Source organism: Trichogramma pretiosum, unplaced genomic scaffold (genome assembly GCF_000599845.2).
Source record: "Trichogramma pretiosum strain Unisexual culture from Peru unplaced genomic scaffold, Tpre_2.0 scaffold18, whole genome shotgun sequence".
In the NCBI taxonomy this organism is placed as follows: domain Eukaryota; kingdom Metazoa; phylum Arthropoda; class Insecta; order Hymenoptera; family Trichogrammatidae; genus Trichogramma; species Trichogramma pretiosum.
Window position 1 is genome coordinate 1,447,558 of NW_019641681.1, and position 17,029 is coordinate 1,464,586.

Genomic DNA, 17,029 nt, shown 5'->3' on the forward strand with positions numbered 1-17,029 from the left:
GTGTATACCAACAATTTGAGTGCACAGGTTGCATTTGTGCGCACACAACGCACGGCGTCTCCAATACCCTTTGGATATGTAACTCGTGGAACGAAGAAAATGCCGTAGTATATCACTCGCGCTCGGTGCAAGTTAATTAGCTGCTCGCCCCGGCTCGGGGAGAGTTATATATGCGCGCAAAGTCCCATATACATAGCTTTTACATTCATAATATTGTACTTTTGCTCTCCCGCTCTGCATCCCGTGCGCACGTTCGTTTCTCAATCTATTTGTTTTTTGTTTGCCAGCTCGCTCATTCACTCTCTCGAGCACGACACGCACACAAGAAGTGCTGTTGCTGCTGCTGCACACAGGACTCGTTCAGTCAAATGTCACCTCCGTCTCTCTGTCTCCCTCGTTCTCCATTGGCAGAGGTGACCATAATACAGTCTCCGATAATACACGAACGTGTTATAATAAAATTGTAAAATATCGTAAATATATAAATGTACGCCGCGCTGCGGACACAACCAAGTGCCTACAGTACAATATTTATGTATATAATCGTATACTCGGCAAAAGAAACCCGTACTTACACGCACTCCACACATACACATACAAGCGATAAAAATGAGTATCCGGTACATAATGTACGTAAGGTAACAATAAAAAAATAAAAGGAAAAAAGGTAAAATAGGCATATAAATGCATAAGTAGAGAATAAACCCGCGTAGTACGAGTGAAAAAGACAGAGAGAAAGAGAGAGCTATATATGTGCGAAGAGAGCGAGAGAGAGAGAGAGAGAGCGAAAAACTGGTTTGAAAGTGTCGGAGATGAAACTATACTCCCTCTCGATTTCATTTGAATTTCGAATATATTTCGTGTTTACCCGCGCAAGCTCTCTTTTTCTCTCTCTTCTCTCAATCTCTGTTTCTCTCTGTCTTTCACTCACACAAATTTGCACCATAGCGTGTGCAAGTGGGTGTACGTATATATCTGCACACTCGGAGGCTCATAATAGGGCCCTATACACACATTGTATAGCACACGTATAGGCCGGAGAGCACCAAGCTTCTCTTCGTTCTTTGCCTCGATATCCTTTTTGCTCTCGTTCGCAGGCTCTTATATAGAGCCGGTCGTGTGATGATGTTATGTATTTTTTGCTTGTTACTCTCTCTCTCTCTCCCGTAGGTTCTTTCTTTATATAACACAGCAGCAGCTACTGGCTCCTTCTGCAGCTTCACCTGTGTATGTCTGTGTTTGTGTGTATATAAATTTATGTGTGTGTGTGTATGTGTACCGTGTGTATCATAGAATGGAGCGCGCAAGCATGGCATGCCAGCGATACACTCGGTCCGATATAAACGCCGCCGCCGCCGTCGCCGACACACTGCTGCACACCCATTTTTATATCTCAATTTACATTTTCCAGTTCGTTAGCAGTCGGAACTTCCACACGATGTTGGGCCCGATTTCCGATACGTAGAGGGCCGTGCCGTTGGGACAGGCTGCTATTTCGTGCGGATTGCTGAATGACTGCATCGGACAAACGTACTAATTATCATCGATTCTTATTTTATTTTTGTTTTGTGTTTCTTTTTTCTTTCTTTCGCTGTGCTGTCTCTGTTCTTCAAGGCTTTGAAAAAATGCTGCGTATGTGTTGCGATGGGATTTTTCGATTAGACGCGTGAGATACAAATGGCCGGATTCCACTTGGACGACCGCGCGCGCTCTTATTATTCTCGATACACATATATAAAATAATAATACAGAACGTTTTTTTCATCAACGACGAGGCGTGTATATGATTATTTGATTTAGACGCTCGCTTATAATTTTGACTCATTAAAGAATCACGACGCGGGCGTCGATTGCTCCATTAAGATTTATATGAACGCACGGATCGCACGTACGAAGCGTAAATCAAAATAATAATGAAAAAAAGGCAACGAGCTGACCCACGCTTAAGCGACGTAATGGGCGCACTCGAGCATTTGATAATATAATTCGCAATAATTGTCTCAGCGGTAGGGCCCCACGCGAGTGAGCGTTAGAGTACGTACATACATTCGAGCACATAAAGCCGCGCGCGAGATAGAAAAGTGCGCGCATGAATTACCACGAGCTCGAGAGCCATAATTCCTCGAGGCTCTATCTTTCTCTCGCGCACTCGAAAGCTTTCGCGTGAACGTGACATTGTAATAATCCTTGAAGAAGAAGAGCAGCAGCAACAGAAGAAGAAGATAAAGATGATGATGAACAAAAACATATAGTAATAATGCTTACGTCGAACGTCGGACCCCAAGTGGACAGGATGGACTTGCTGTCGGGATTGAGCGTAAATCCCATAACTGGATTGTTCGACGTAGTCGGCCCGTTGACAGCGAACAACATGTCATCTGCGTAAGATATATTTTATTGATCGTCATATATAATATGTTTTTATATACATGCGTGTACGTGTGTGAGTATGTGAGAGTGTATGCCGCACTGCTACTGTACACACGTCGCGAGTTGAATTTCTCGAAAGCAAAAAAGCAAGAAAAAAATCTTATAATATAACGATAATGAATATACAGGCGCTCGAGCGTGGACGCGCGCGCGTCCTTGTCAAGAAGAAATGATAGATCAGATTTAGAGGCTCGTATATACGGCGATTATCATCAAAATCATAAATACATCTTTACAACTTCATCGAGGCAGCCAGCGGAGAGTTTCGCGAATTTTTAATTCGTACACGGAAAAAATTCCTCGTCGCTTCGTTTTTACCGTGTTTCTATCGTACGCACACATCGGCATGGATGCCGATTTATCGAGGTTATTTTTCGGAAATTGAAGTGTATAAGTGTGTACGCGTGTGTGTGCTATAGCGAAAAAAGTTGTGGAAACCTGGCCCCTTTGACTTATTATTCCCACGCGAACACCCGATATTATAATCGTCTCAGGTCGTGCACGCGCCTGTGTAACTCAGCTCCATCGTTTCCTCGAGCGAGTGATAATCCCGCAGCTTCTATATACACGCGTATATACATGAAACGGATTTATCATCGCTTCCTTCCTTGACGACTTAATTTCAGCCGCACGCACACATATAGCTGACCAACGCTCACACACACATATACTTAATTCTACGATATAACCAAGAGGTATAAAATATATAGTACCGTGCGAGGTAACGCCAAATATTCGACAGACACCTGGCCGATGCACCGTGAGCGGCAGCCAGGGCAGCATTATCTGCTCCTTGTTGCTGCTCTCCTGGGGCCTGAGCGCTCTGGCCAGGTTGAAGCAGACGATTCGCTGGTGCTCGCGATCGGCCACGCAGATGTCGCCGCGCTTCATGATCGTCAGACTGTGCGGCACGCTCAGCCGCAGGTAATCTGAAATGAAACGGAATGGAATGAAAGAGAAAGAAATTATTATGCGTTTTCGGTGTAATAAAGATCGAGGCTTTAAAATGCACTAAATTCGAGCCATAGCATATAGTATAAATGCAATTTAACGATCGGCTCGAAGTGGAGTCGACGACGACGACGACTGCGAAATTTGACTTTCGCGCCCGACGACGACCACGACGCCGGCATTATAATATGCGTTAATGCACTCGAAACCGGATTCCTGGCCGCAGAACGACCAACATTTTTATCTCGTCGTTATAATGTATAACACGAATATTATTTCCTTTCGAATCTACATATGTATAGTGGCATTAAAAAGGTTTACCCGAGGACGTTATACGCAGAGAAGCCTTAGGGATGTGAAAAAGGGTACATAATGTATATCCAGTTACGTAAAGTAGAGGAATCAATATGAACGATTGTATACGTACTTACAAAAATCGAAATGAAATTGCGCGTTTGTTTATAATATTTGGCTCGAACTTCGAGAGTGCATAATGTAAATCGATTTTCGATACAAGTATGCAATAATATTTACCTTCGTTACCCTTGGGTGGCAGCTGGCCAATCATCTTTCCCTGCGGATCGAGCACCAGAATCCGATCGTTGCAGTAGCCGTCCGCAATGACGATCTCGCCGGTTTCCGGCATGACGGCCACGGCCGTCGGCTGGCAAAAGTGTTGGCCGTCGCTGCCCGGCACGAATCGTTTGCCGAGCACCAGACTCGGCTCCAGCTCGCCCATTCCGAAGCGCTCGCGTCTTGGATACTGCACGCGAGACACGCATGGCGACAGAAAAAAAACGCACAAATGATTATGAAAGGCTTGTGCGAGGATGCAAGCATTCGTAAAGATTCGCTTGCGGCTAATGAGGTGCCCGCACAAAGGTATTTTTCGATCGTTTATTATTCTACGTTCCTTGTTCTCAAGATTACTTGGTAGTACTACTCCTTCGACGTAGATGTCGCACTCGTTCAGAGACTCAAAACTTCGTACCATAGGGTGCTCTGCTCTCTATCTCGCCACTACCCGTGGCGCGCTACCGTCATTATTCCTTTGTGCGTCGTAGAGTTAAGTCGCAATATTCACGATAAAATGAGCTCCGGATTATCATCCGAGAAAGAGAAACAGCCGAGGAAGCGTAAACGGTCCACAGAGGTCGAAAAGCTTGAGAAAGAAATGGCAGCTATGGCAAAGAAGCTGAGATTGTTGCAACAAAATGACATAATGGCAACAGATGCTGACGAATCAGGTTAGTTCGAATACGTAATCGAATCGCTGCAAATCTAGCTGAACTCGAACCCAAGTCGAGGCAGAGCTGAAAAATAACCTTCATTACAAGGGATACGATGCTGAACTCGTACATAAGTCGAGGCAAAGCAAGCAAAGTATCATCGCGAATTACGCAATATATGCCAGCTGAGCTCTTGTATAAGCAGAGACAGAGCTGAGAGAGACCACCTAAAAAATAGGGGTTATGTAACCTAAAACTACAAGTACATAGACTTGGTGATTAATCGTAACGTGTCTTGGTTCTGTTTTTGCGTAGATGCAACGCAATCCAGCGAGGAAAATCAAAGCCCAAACAAGGTTAAACAGGCCTCAGTCAAAGCAGCTAACGTCAATGAAGAGGAAGTGAGTTCTTGTCTAGGCGAGCTACGCGAAAACAAAACGTCGAACGAATTGGATCTAATCGACGACGTGGCATTAAGAGTGTCAGAATACCTCCGTCTAGGACTGCCTAAGGAGCAGAAGAAGGAAATCTTAGAGCTGATTCCAAGGAAACATAAGGATTTCAATCTCGTAGCGCCTAAAATAAATGCCGAGATTCTGCACTCCATGAAAGAAGAGGCAATAAAACGTGACAATTTTTTTGCACATTACCAAGATATAGCAGCAGCAAATCTGGCTCTATCATCATCGGTTTTAAGCATGGTGTTGAACGACCAAAATGAACCTTTGGAGAGAAGCAACATTTTAAAGGCATTATCAGATGCTGTAAAATTGAATGCAGAGTTATATCGCTGCTTAAACATTGCTCGCAAGATTTACATTACACCTGCATTTGAAAAGAAAGTCAAAGCAGTGTTAGATAAAGCGGAGTCAACAGAGCTGCTATTTGGCGACAAGGTTACAGATTTGATCAGTGGTGTTAAAACAGCTGAAACCCTAAAAAAAGATTTGCTTGGAACGAAGATGACCGGTTCTTTAAACTGGAGAAGTTCTTCGAACAACACAGTGGGCAGTCCGAAGAACCAAACCAAGAAGTCATACTTTGCCCGCAAAGATCAACAAACACCATTCACTCCGAGGCAGAACAGCAACAAGAAGCAAAACTACCGTCGGAATTACACCCAGTCTCATCCGTTGCAGAAGAAAACATAAATGAGGTAAATATCGCAGGACGACTTGCCCTGTTTTCATCTGAATGGGAATCAATAACCAACAATGACTTTATACTGAATGTTATAAAGGGCTATAAAATACCCTTGATTGGTCAACCGTTTCAAAGACATTTGGTAAAAGAAAAAATAANAAAAAAACCAATCTATTTTAAACCATCAGACTCATTATTAATTTCATCCAACAGGAAAGATCACCATCCGCTGGCCAGACAGCTGACGTTGATAGCAGGGACCTTATCAGGCGAGCCTTTGAAAGAAGGGGATATGAAAAATCAACAGTGGACATAATGATCAACTCCTTATCAGAGAGCACACTTAAACAATACACATCAGCCTTAAAGAAATGGACAGAGTTCTGCAAAAAAGAAAGTATAGATTCGTTCTGCAACAAAAGCATAAACATACTAAAATTTTTAACGCAAGAATTGCAAAAAGGAGCTAAATATGGCACTTTAAATTCTATGCGCTCAGCCATATCACTCTTGAACAACAATGAACTTCAAAATTCCAAAGAATTGGAACGATTCTTCAAAGGTGTGTATCGTTTAAGGCCCCCTGCTCCAAAGTACTCAGACACCTGGGATGTAACTCCAGTATTGACAGAATTAAAAAAATGGCATCCGTTAGAATCTCTTTCTTTGGAAAAAATAACATGGAAAGTAACGATGCTACTGGCACTTGGCACAGGATTTCGTGCTCAGAGTATTGCATTAATAAAACTGGATGGAATAAAGGAGAAAAAGGATGGAGTAGAAATTAGAATTCAAGATTTGATTAAAACTTCCAAGGTGGGGAAAAACCAGCCATATGCGCTTATACCTTTCTTTAATGAAAATCCGGAAATTTGTATTGCTAAAACACTCATAGAATACAAAAAGATCACCGCAAATTTGCGATCAAATGCAGATAATTTATTGATAACCATTAAGAAACCACACCAAGCTGCTACATCACAAACTATAAGTAGATGGTTGAAGACGGTCCTACAAGTGTGTAAGGTTGATCCTAAGTATACAGGTCATTCAACCAGACACGCGGCCACGTCTAAAGCGCAAAAAAATGGGCTAAATATTAATATCATAAAGAAAGCAGCAGGTTGGTCCGAAAATTCTTCAGTATTTATGCGATTCTATAACAGACCTATCCTCAATATAAATGAAAATTTTGCTGCAAATGTATGTAATGATAATTAATACTTAAATGTAATAATTAATACTTAAATGTATGTTAATCAATAAAATACTTAAAGTACATAAAATACATTCTCAACATACAAAAGTAATCTTTTCATTAATCTGAAAATCTACCAAGTAATCTTGAGAACAAGGAACGTAGAATAATTGAACAATCAAACGAACTTGTGAAGTTCGATTATGATTATTCAAGTTCCTTGTTCGAAAAGATTACTTTCCCACCCAATTTATTTACCCAAAAACTTGGGAAAAAAATGTATAAATACAACCCAACCCATGAAAATATACTTTAAACTTAATGACGGTAGCGCGCCACGGGTAGTGGCGAGATAGAGAGCAGAGCACCCTATGGTACGAAGTTTTGAGTCTCTGAACGAGTGCGACATCTACGTCGAAGGAGTAGTACTACCAAGTAATCTTTTCGAACAAGGAACTTGAATAATCATAATCGAACTTCACAAGTTCGTTTGATTGTTCAATTATTAATGCGGTTTTGTGAATGGGCGCGAGACTCAATGAAAATGATAATTACAGCGCGGCTTTTCAGATAAAATCTCTTTGAAAAGTCGAAATGAAAGTTTTTTGGTTAACACGTATCTTTCTCACGCAATAAGCGGGTGAGAGCTATTGACCTAAGACGAAAACACCACATAATTGTAACCCGTTGCTCGTGTTTACGTCGTACATTACTACGTACACGAGAAATCTAATAAATCAGTCCCAAACTCCATCGCAATGATTAATTTTTCAACATTTTTACATATTGTTTTGACATTTTTTTCTTCATGTATATATACGTTTCTTCTTTTACCTTAAAAACTTGATGCAGAGCCACGTCGGTGAGCCAGTAGTTGCCCCAAGTGTCCACGTGCACGCCGTGGGGCATGTAAAACGTCTCGCTGGCCCATCCGTCTTCGATCTCGCCGCTGGCCGGATTAAGCGTCAACACCGTATTCGCGGCAATCGGACCGGCTTTGGCTCTTCTGTAGCGGTGGCGAGAGTCGAACGCACTGTTTGCGTGTAGGCAGGTACGCATATAGCAGCAAAGACGACAACGACGTAGCAGCAAATATGCACAAAAGGAAGATGTATATTATGTATCAAATATAAATGTCTCACGTACTATAGAGGTGCGAAATTTCCTTTTTTCTTATTTTCTTTCTTTTTCATTTTTTCATTTTACGTAGGAGATACAAGCATACGAGCTCGAAAGATTTTTTTCGTACTCATCGTCGTGCGTGACTGATTCGGGCGTGAAGGGGCTGAGAAAAGGGCATTTATATATTATTATTCGAAGTAATCCCTGACTTATGTGTGTACCGATCTCTCTTTGAATAGCAGTCGAAATCATGCCTGCATCGATTCACTTGATGCGCTGCCCTCTATATGCAGTCAATCGTCCGTAAGTAATTACTCTTTCGCAAGCGTGAATTTAGACGTCGAATCAGAGTCAAAAATGATATTCTTCGTCGCAGCATGTGCGCGAAAACGAGGGCTACTAGAGTTGACGATTTCTTATGCGTACGGTGGTGCGACTATATTATTATAATAATGCCGCTCAGCGCGCGATAAATCGTCCACGCGCGCCCTAGAAAAGATACTATACATAATAATAAAATATACGGGGCACACAATGCTCGTCCGCAAGTCGTAAAAACTCGTGCACGAAACTCGGACGATATATATTCTATATAAAAAAAAAAAAAAAGAAAAATTGAACAATGTGAGGCTAGTCAACGCATTCAGCAAATAAGCACACACCGTCTCTCGGTGTTTTCCTCGAAAATTTTCTTATACACGGGACGCGCATCTGCGCATATATAATGTATAAGCTTCTGTGTTTGTCGCTCGTAGGAGACATAAAATTGCTGAAAATATATGTGCGTGTACGCGATTGCTTGCGTTTGTCACCGAGGCTACGGAGGCTATTTATTACAACACGTATAGAGAGCATCGTGCAGGCCGCGATACAAATATAAGCAAACAAAAGGGCGATGGACACGCGAGTTGAAAAAAAAGAAGCGAAAAAATAAAAAACGGAAAATTTGATACATTCGACATTATTCATGCAGGCCGAGTTTATATATACGCCGAGTCTCTCGATTCTGCGAAAACTCTCGGGGGTTATTTTTTTCTGTGTCTTTCTCTCTCTCTCTCTCTCTCTCTCTCTTGCTCGAGCAAACGACTATATCGTCGCCTGCAATTGCACACACATACACACATACATGCTGTGTACTGTGTATGGCCCTTTCGATATTTTTCTCGCTTTAAGCACATAAATCCTCTCTCTCTTTCTCTGCGCGCCAAAGCCAAAAAAGAAGAAGAGGAAGAAGAAAGAATAAGAAGAAGACGCGAAGTTGCTGCTCAGTACGGTGCACACACGACTCGCTCTCTCTCAAGAGCAGCTCCTTTTTATCGGTAACACATCTATACTCGCTCTCTCATATGTATATATAGCATATATAAAGGAAAGGGATTTTCTTTTGCTCGTGCCTCGACCATGGACGTCTCTTTTACTTGGCTTTTTACAAACACGCCATTGGTCAAGCTCATCTCTCGACGCCTCCTTAGTCCTTACAGCACCTGCACACTGAGCAACACACGCATATAGTAGAAGCACGCAGAGAGTTTTTCAGTATTGGCGCTCGTATACACACACACACACAAAGTCTCTCTCTTGCTCTCTCTCGCAAACTTGGGATATTACAAGCGCAAACATATTATATCCGGTGGATTACTTTTTGTCTCTTTTGTAAAATGTCTCACTCTTACGGTAGCCTCAGCGTCAGCAGCAGCGCCATACACGCAATGGACTCTCCGAGATGCAAATTTACATACGCACCATTATCGAGTTAATTTTGAGCAAACATTAGGAAGGAGTATATATAATATTTGCTGCTGCTGCTGCGCGTGGCGAGAGCGAAGAGTCAATATTTCGAGTGGAAGTCGCGAGCGAGCGCAAACATATGCGCACGTAATGAGGCGCGTAGGTATAGTAGCAGTGGTCGCCGCTACTTCTGTTGCTGATCGCGCACCTACTTGCTAAATACGTTCGGGTATACGACGATATATTTGCCTCTTTATTTATCATCGTCATCCGGCGTGCGAACTAAGAGAGAAAAAAGAATTAGTGAGAGATGCAAATTTGTCAGCGCGTGTGACACGCGACAGCTGTCAATTATACTATAAGTTATGTTGTATACGCACGACGATGGTTTCGTACGAGTCTCGTTGACGCGACTATTATATATATATACTTTTGTATACACAACATGATTTTGTTTTGATTATATTCATGCATGTATACTCACTGGTAATCCCATACGTGGTCGCCGCGATGGAACACGACGGGTCTGCCCTGGGGATCGACGCTCACACCGGATATCTGGCCGAGGCCTCGAGGACTCTTCCAGTTCTGGTCCTGGACGGGCTGACGAGCAGCTAGATAAGCGTCTCCGCCGTCGGCTTGACGCGCGTTGATTATCTGCTGCTCTTCCGGCACTCGACACTATACAAGAGCAAAAAGGCCAATGGAACAAATCGATGATCAATGCATATTATATTTATTATACGCCCGTGAGAAGGCCTGGAGCGTAGTATGCACGTAAATTGCGAGCAACAGGTCTCTCTTACTGTGCTGAGCGCGGGATTATTAGCCGCGGCTATATGTGTACGTAAGCGTCGATCGATAGCGTACGAATGCATGCATGCCATGTATCGCTGCTATACCTATGTATACACGAGCCGCCGCTATTGTCGAAAATATACCCATTGTATATAGGTATAGACGTATGGACCGAGACGGCCACTCGAGAGTTCAATAATCACAATCGTATGGATATATAATACGTAGCATGTACCTGCAATATATCGAGGACGTTCTCGTAGAATCTGAAGACAGCCTCGTTTTGGCGTCGCTCCTCGGACAATAGGCTATTCTCCAAGCCGAATCCACTGCCGCCGCCAGCAGCTGTCGGGCTGGCCCGAGCTTTGCCGCCGACGATGGCTACCACTGCTGTCAGTATCAGTGTCCAAAGCCAAAGCCATCTCACCCGCTGCTGCGAATCCATTGCGCCAATCGTCGATTCCCAGCGATCAGGTGCGACGATAATGAATGTCTAGAATATAGGGACGATGCACTCGAGAAATGGGTATTTATTCGTCTCCCCGGATGCGTGTGACTTTTCTAATGCATCTCTCTCGTCGAGGGAGCAACTGAAACGCGAGAGCTTGACGCTAGACGACGACGACGACGACGCCCACTCTTACGCACGTACGTGCACATCCGAATGTGTGTATGTATATAGAGGAAACAGAGCGAGCCGAATAATCGATAAAAGCTACGGCGCAGAGAGACGCGGACGATTGCGAGGAACGGCGCAGGCGTACGTGGTACATCGTTCAAAACGCCGGCGCAATTCGACGTGTATCATATTATACGATATATAGAGCGTGTGCTTTATCGCGGATATATTTGAATTATTGAATGCACGACGAGCCTTATTGTGAGACATTACAAGTGTCGAAACGTGCGAGTGAATATGGGAGAGCTTTTGAATCGTGGTTTATACAAAATTGAACGTGTATCATATGGTTTTTTGAGAGTTTGTATGTAGGCTCACATTGAATTAGTGATGGGAAAAATAATATACCACCCAAAAATACGAGCTTTATTGATTTTTCAACGAGGAAGCGATGTATATGACTATTTAAAATCTAGGACAGATTTAATTTTAGTTGAAAAGAAGAGAAAATTTAAAAAAAAGTGTATTACATAAATAAAACGCACTTGTCGAGCTCAAACTCTATAACGAAAAAAGCTCGTTGAACTCCGACGTTGACGTGCTTGAATATTTGTTTTTTTTTTTTACTGAAACTGATGAACTGAGCTAGCTAAGAGCTCGTCACTCAAATGTATCCTCTCTATTATTTTTTCTATTTAAAATTAAGAATAATAAACAAATGAAAGAGCTAGAGAATGAAAGATATACAAAGATCGTCTTATATGTGGTTACTTTTTTTCCTTTCAAATGAAACAAATACACACGCAAAAAGCAAAGTGTATTTCGATATTGTACGCGCCGGCGCCGCAGAAATACACGCATCGTCGAGTATGCGCGTCTTACATTATACACAAAGTGCATATGTCTCTCTCTCTCCCATACAATGAGCTTTAATAATAACCACGCAGGTACTTCCCCATAGACAATCGCAACAGCTGCTGCCGTCGCCGCTGGACTGCCCGTGCCCCGGCGCATAAAAAGTACAAATAATCATTTCCACATTGTATCTACGTGTGTGTGTATAGACGAAGCTTGCGCGCAGGCCGCGTTTTAAAGGCCGAGATATCATTAGTTCGATCGCACCGTACTACTATGCATATCTATACAGCGCATAAACACAATCGCTACCGGCGCACGATCTCTTTTTTCTCTTCTCTCTTACTAGGGCGGCCGTATTACAATATACCGCACAGCGAGTATATCGGATGCAGTTTTAATGGTCGCACGAGTCGCTCATCACGCTGCTGCTGCCGGCAGCAGAGCCTATATACCACGGGATTAATCGCGCGGAAAAACCGCAAGCGAGTTTGTTTTTGCTGTATGTACTCTGAATATAACGTCGAGCAAAGTGTCGATATACCACCCGGGTGACAGTCGCGTCGCGAGTACTCTCTCAGGGAAGAATATCCGTGTATAATACAAGTGTCGCGCGGGCTTCTCTTCTTATGTACCTACTAATTTTAACGATTTCTTCTTCTCTCGCGAGTTTTACAATCGAGGAAAAATATATCGTGTACTATGGGCAGTGCAGAGCACCGTGTGGCCCTTACTTCTTCTTCGTCCTTCTCGTCTCTCTTTTTTTTATTTTTCTTTCTTTTTAGCACCGCGGCGGCGTCCGATCATCTGCTGCTGCTGCTGCCACGGAGCTCTCTTTCTCAAAGTCATATATAATTAAAGGCGTATGTACTCCGATGGGCTGCAGTATACCGAAGAGCTTATATCCAAAGAAAGTTGTAAAAGTCCGTACTCCGAATCTTCTGATTGTAACAACGTCCGCTTCTCTCTCTCTCTCTCCCTGCATTCTTGCACGACGTAATTACTCAATCGTGTAGAGTGTGCGCTGTGTGTCGGAGCCGGCCTGTGCGCTCATGCTCGCCTCTCTCTGAAATCGTTTTGTTTGGCCTTTTTTTTCAGCCTCCGAGCGAAATGTTGAGCTCGCGCGCGCCAGAGCCGCGATTCTCTCATCATCGCGCGTGCCGCATTATAGTATGCTCTTGCGCCGCCGTCGCGGTTATATACACGATCGGCGGCCACTATTGTGTGTACCTACGTATGTACCTGCACTGTGTACATACTACACACGTTTTATATGTATAATGTACAACGTATTACAGAGCCGGCCCAAATGAATAGCAGCTGCGAGCGAGCGAAACATCGTGCATATGAGCTATACATTACGTTCAACGTGTACCCATAGCATTTATGCCGTGTACATGGGAGTGTGTGTTAAGCACACCTGAGCTCTTGATTTTCCTTCGATGCTCCTACTCTCATGCCGTGCTGAGATTCGACGCATATGCCTGTATATTATATTATATACACGAGAAGAAAGAGAGAAAAATAAGACTTGATCGGCGGCTTTACTTGCGCACAGGTCTACGTATGCGAGTGTATGTTTTTTGACGTAAAAAAGCCATAGATATACGATTCGCCAAGCGCACTGCACCTTCGATAAATAATAATCTCTTCATTGGCCGTACGCATAAAACTCTTAAATCAAATCGTTCCGACGTATTTTCTTCATCCTTTTTCCCTTACCCAACCGATACATTTATTTATCGCGGAGCAATTTAATGCGCGTATGTACAGGGGCACTAACTTCTTCCTCTTTCTCGACCGCATATAAGAGTACAGAAGAGGAGCTTCTGCTGCCTCCTCCTCACCACGATATATATATGGTGTTATGAAATTCGATGAGGAGGACTCGAGGCACAGCAGCTCTCGCGCTTGACTGCGTGAACGACACTCGATATTTATATATTTATAACGAGTCGCTCGTGCGTACTATACCTTTATTATGGCACATACTCGATTTATAATACATGCGCGGCAATGTGCGCGCGTGTGCATCGGTAACGATGTCTTTAAAAATACCGTTACACGTCACTTGTGTGTATAATACGCAGAAAAGCTGCGGAAAAAAAGAAAGAAGCGACGCGCAAGAACGTCAACAAGAAACAGGAAGAAAATTTTATTTTCTGGCCACGAGCTCAAAGAAGAGGAGGAGGAGCATCCAAGCTTTCATAGCAAAAGAACCTGTCAACAGTTCGGAGCTCAGAGTCTAGACGAAGAAAAATACATAATACTATGTATGTAATTTGTATTTGAAACAAACGCGTGTTGTATACGTGCATGCGTCAAAAGCTATGAACCTGTTGCAGGGCGCAGAGATTATTCTTTTACTCTCCGGTCTTTCAATGGTTATTTTTCGCCGCCGTCGCTGTATGCTACTGCTATGGGTATGTAATACAAGAGACAAGTGGAACGATCGTGACGCAGGGCATTTCTTCTCTCTCTTCTTTCTCTCTTTTCTCTCAATTTTTTTTTTCTCTCGAATCATCCTGACAAATTGCGCGCGCGCGCGCGCGCGAGGTGGATCGATCTTGCGCGGCAGGTTTCTAAGATTCGTTAGGAGCAGAGCGAACTGCCGCGCTTCATGCCTTCGAGCCTGCCACAGAGCGGCGATCGTCATGATGCACGAGGACTAAAAAGGATACACAGCAAACGGTCTCTAAGAACGTTTCGAATCGGCGTAAATTGCTATTTTTCTCGGTTCTCAAGCAGCTGCCCCTGCCGCTGCCTGCGTAGAAACGATCTACTTGACCAAAGTAACGTCTATTTCTTCCTTCTCTATTGCCGATCCTAACGATCCGTAGACACGCGATCGAGTGAAAGAGCAAAGCTAGGCAACCCAGCGCAACAATCGACGGAAATTGGCCCGTGCTCGTCTTCTTTCTTACATTTTTTTTCTTCCTCGACACAAGGTGCAGGCTGAGAATCACCAAATTTTCGGGATGACGAGACGAGATTCCCCGCGCACAGGAGAGAACCGGAACTACATTTTTGTGCCGATTTTCAGCCAAATCTCCGGATTCCAGAGGTTCTGGAGTGCACCGCGCCATGCACACTGTATAAAACCATTAAAAAAATAACAAACGAAATTATACCAAAGTCCAACCGCAATATCCTGATTCCAATGGGTTAAATTCCGCGGAGCGATCCTAAAAATCGTGTATATAGCTGTTAGCAACAAATTATCACGCCGTACGTATACATTATATTTTTTTTCGATCTTGGTGATTCACGCGATTCGAAATCGATAACGACGTCGCAGGTTCACTGCAATTTCTAAGTATCGATCTTCGCCTGAGCCGCAGTAGCCATCAACAGCGAAGATTACAAAAAATTGTCTCGTTCGGTTAATATACGAAAAAGGATGTGCTTGGCAGCAGCAGCAGCAGCGTAGCAAGTAGCTGTGTGCACGATGATGCCGCGGAGTCAAGCGATCGAGCGCGGGGACCGGAAAGGCCTTTGGCGCCGAAAAAACTGCATACATTATACCGCGCGCTCGCGTATATATACTTAAATATAAGATAATGTTCTGCCAGGCTGCATCACACAAACCGATTCTCCGTGATGGTGTATGTGTGTGTGTGCGTTATATAAAGTTGAGAACCTGTACGCACACAGCACAAGCTGCACCCTGTGTTTATGTCCATGTATTCGAATCTCAGCCTCTCTCTCTCTCTTAGTTCTTCGCGCATACACACGCATACTCTTTCGATACACGTACGTATATATATAGAAAAATAAGAAAGAAAAGACGGACAAAAGAAGAGAAAAAAAGGCGAAGGAAGAGAGAGCCGCTCGGTCGGTCGGTGGCGCGCGCGCTCGCAACTTGGTATCTCAATCAGGCAGTTTCTTCTTTGGTGCACATACATGCATGCATGCATGTGAGGGGTTGGTTCCAATCGGAGAACGTACCCACACACACACATTCACACATGCACATCGTATAATGTGTATACGAGAGACAGAGACGGGGAGAGTCGTTTTCCCCACTCTGTCTTTCTCTTTCTCTCTCTTTCTCTTTCTCGCTATCTCCATCTCTCTCGCTTCTTTGAGGAGCATATATAGATACATGTTAGTGTGTAGGTTTGTGTGTGTGTGTGTCTGTGCCTCTATACGGGCCCCCGTTTATACACATAAGAGAGAAGGAAGTTTTATACATAAGTCGTTTTACAGCTCCAAGAGAGACGACGACGATGAGGAGGAGAAGTGGGGATTTAGTCGAGGTTCTCTCTCTCTCTCTCTCTTTCCATGCACAAAACTGCTGCCTTCGAAGCGCGGCCTGTAGTGGCCGTCACAACTCAATCTAGTTCCTCGGAGGCTGTGCTCAGAAGCGTGTGTGCGCTCGCGGCCCCCACGTTTATAAAAGCTGTGCTCCTCTTCGAATAATATATTCGCGCTCCAGCAGAGAATTCTGATTTTTCGAGCGCTCCGATTTCTTTTGCCGATTGTTTGTTATTGTTGTTGTTTTTGTTTATCTTTGTTTGTAGTCTTTGTTTTTTGTTTGTCAGTTTTGGTTATTGTTTATACCGATCGTGATTGAAATTTTTCACTGTGTCCCTCCACCTCGCAAGAACAAGTCACCGAAGACAATGAAGATCATGCTCGTACTCAGATGATATTCGAGAGAGAGAGAGAGAGAGAGAGAGGCAACAAAAAAAAACCAACAACGAGGATATTCAAATAGATTCGCGCGCGCTGCAGTGTCGCGAACACGAAGAAGAAATTGTGTGTGTGTCGTGTGAGTGTTTTCGCGGGTGCAAAACGTCAGAAAAAAAACAACAAACCGAAAGGGTGAACGAGACAAATAGTTAAGGTGAATATTCCTCTTGTAATATAAATACACGCACGCATATTTATATTGAGAGATTATCGCGCGTATAGGCCGCGGTCGCTGGCTGTGGCCGTGCACGGGGCCGCCAC

The 17,029-nt window shown here is 43.6% G+C and overlaps 1 protein-coding gene and 1 pseudogene across 1 annotated transcript; one reads left to right on the plus strand and one right to left on the minus strand.

Moving 5' to 3' along the window:
• Positions 1-2,294: 2,294 nt before the first annotated feature.
• Positions 2,295-11,246, minus strand: LOC106660074 (annotated as a pseudogene).
• LOC106655413 (E3 ubiquitin-protein ligase BRE1-like) lies at positions 4,455-6,265 on the plus strand. Its single transcript, XM_023461020.1, has 3 exons — positions 4,455-4,628; positions 4,926-5,766; positions 5,967-6,265. The coding sequence occupies exons 1-2, from the start codon at positions 4,472-4,474 to the stop codon at positions 5,759-5,761; spliced, it is 993 nt and encodes a 330-aa protein (XP_023316788.1). The 5' UTR covers positions 4,455-4,471; the 3' UTR covers positions 5,762-5,766; positions 5,967-6,265.
• Positions 11,247-17,029: the final 5,783 nt, after the last annotated feature.

Coding starts and splice junctions, on each gene's coding strand:
- LOC106655413 (XM_023461020.1), top strand. CDS start 4,472: ATGAGCTCCGGATTATCATCCGAGAAAGAGAAACAGCCGAGGAAGCGT. Junction 4,629..4,925: donor AACAGATGCTGACGAATCAG/GTTAGTTCGAAT, acceptor GTTTTTGCGTAG/ATGCAACGCAATCCAGCGAG.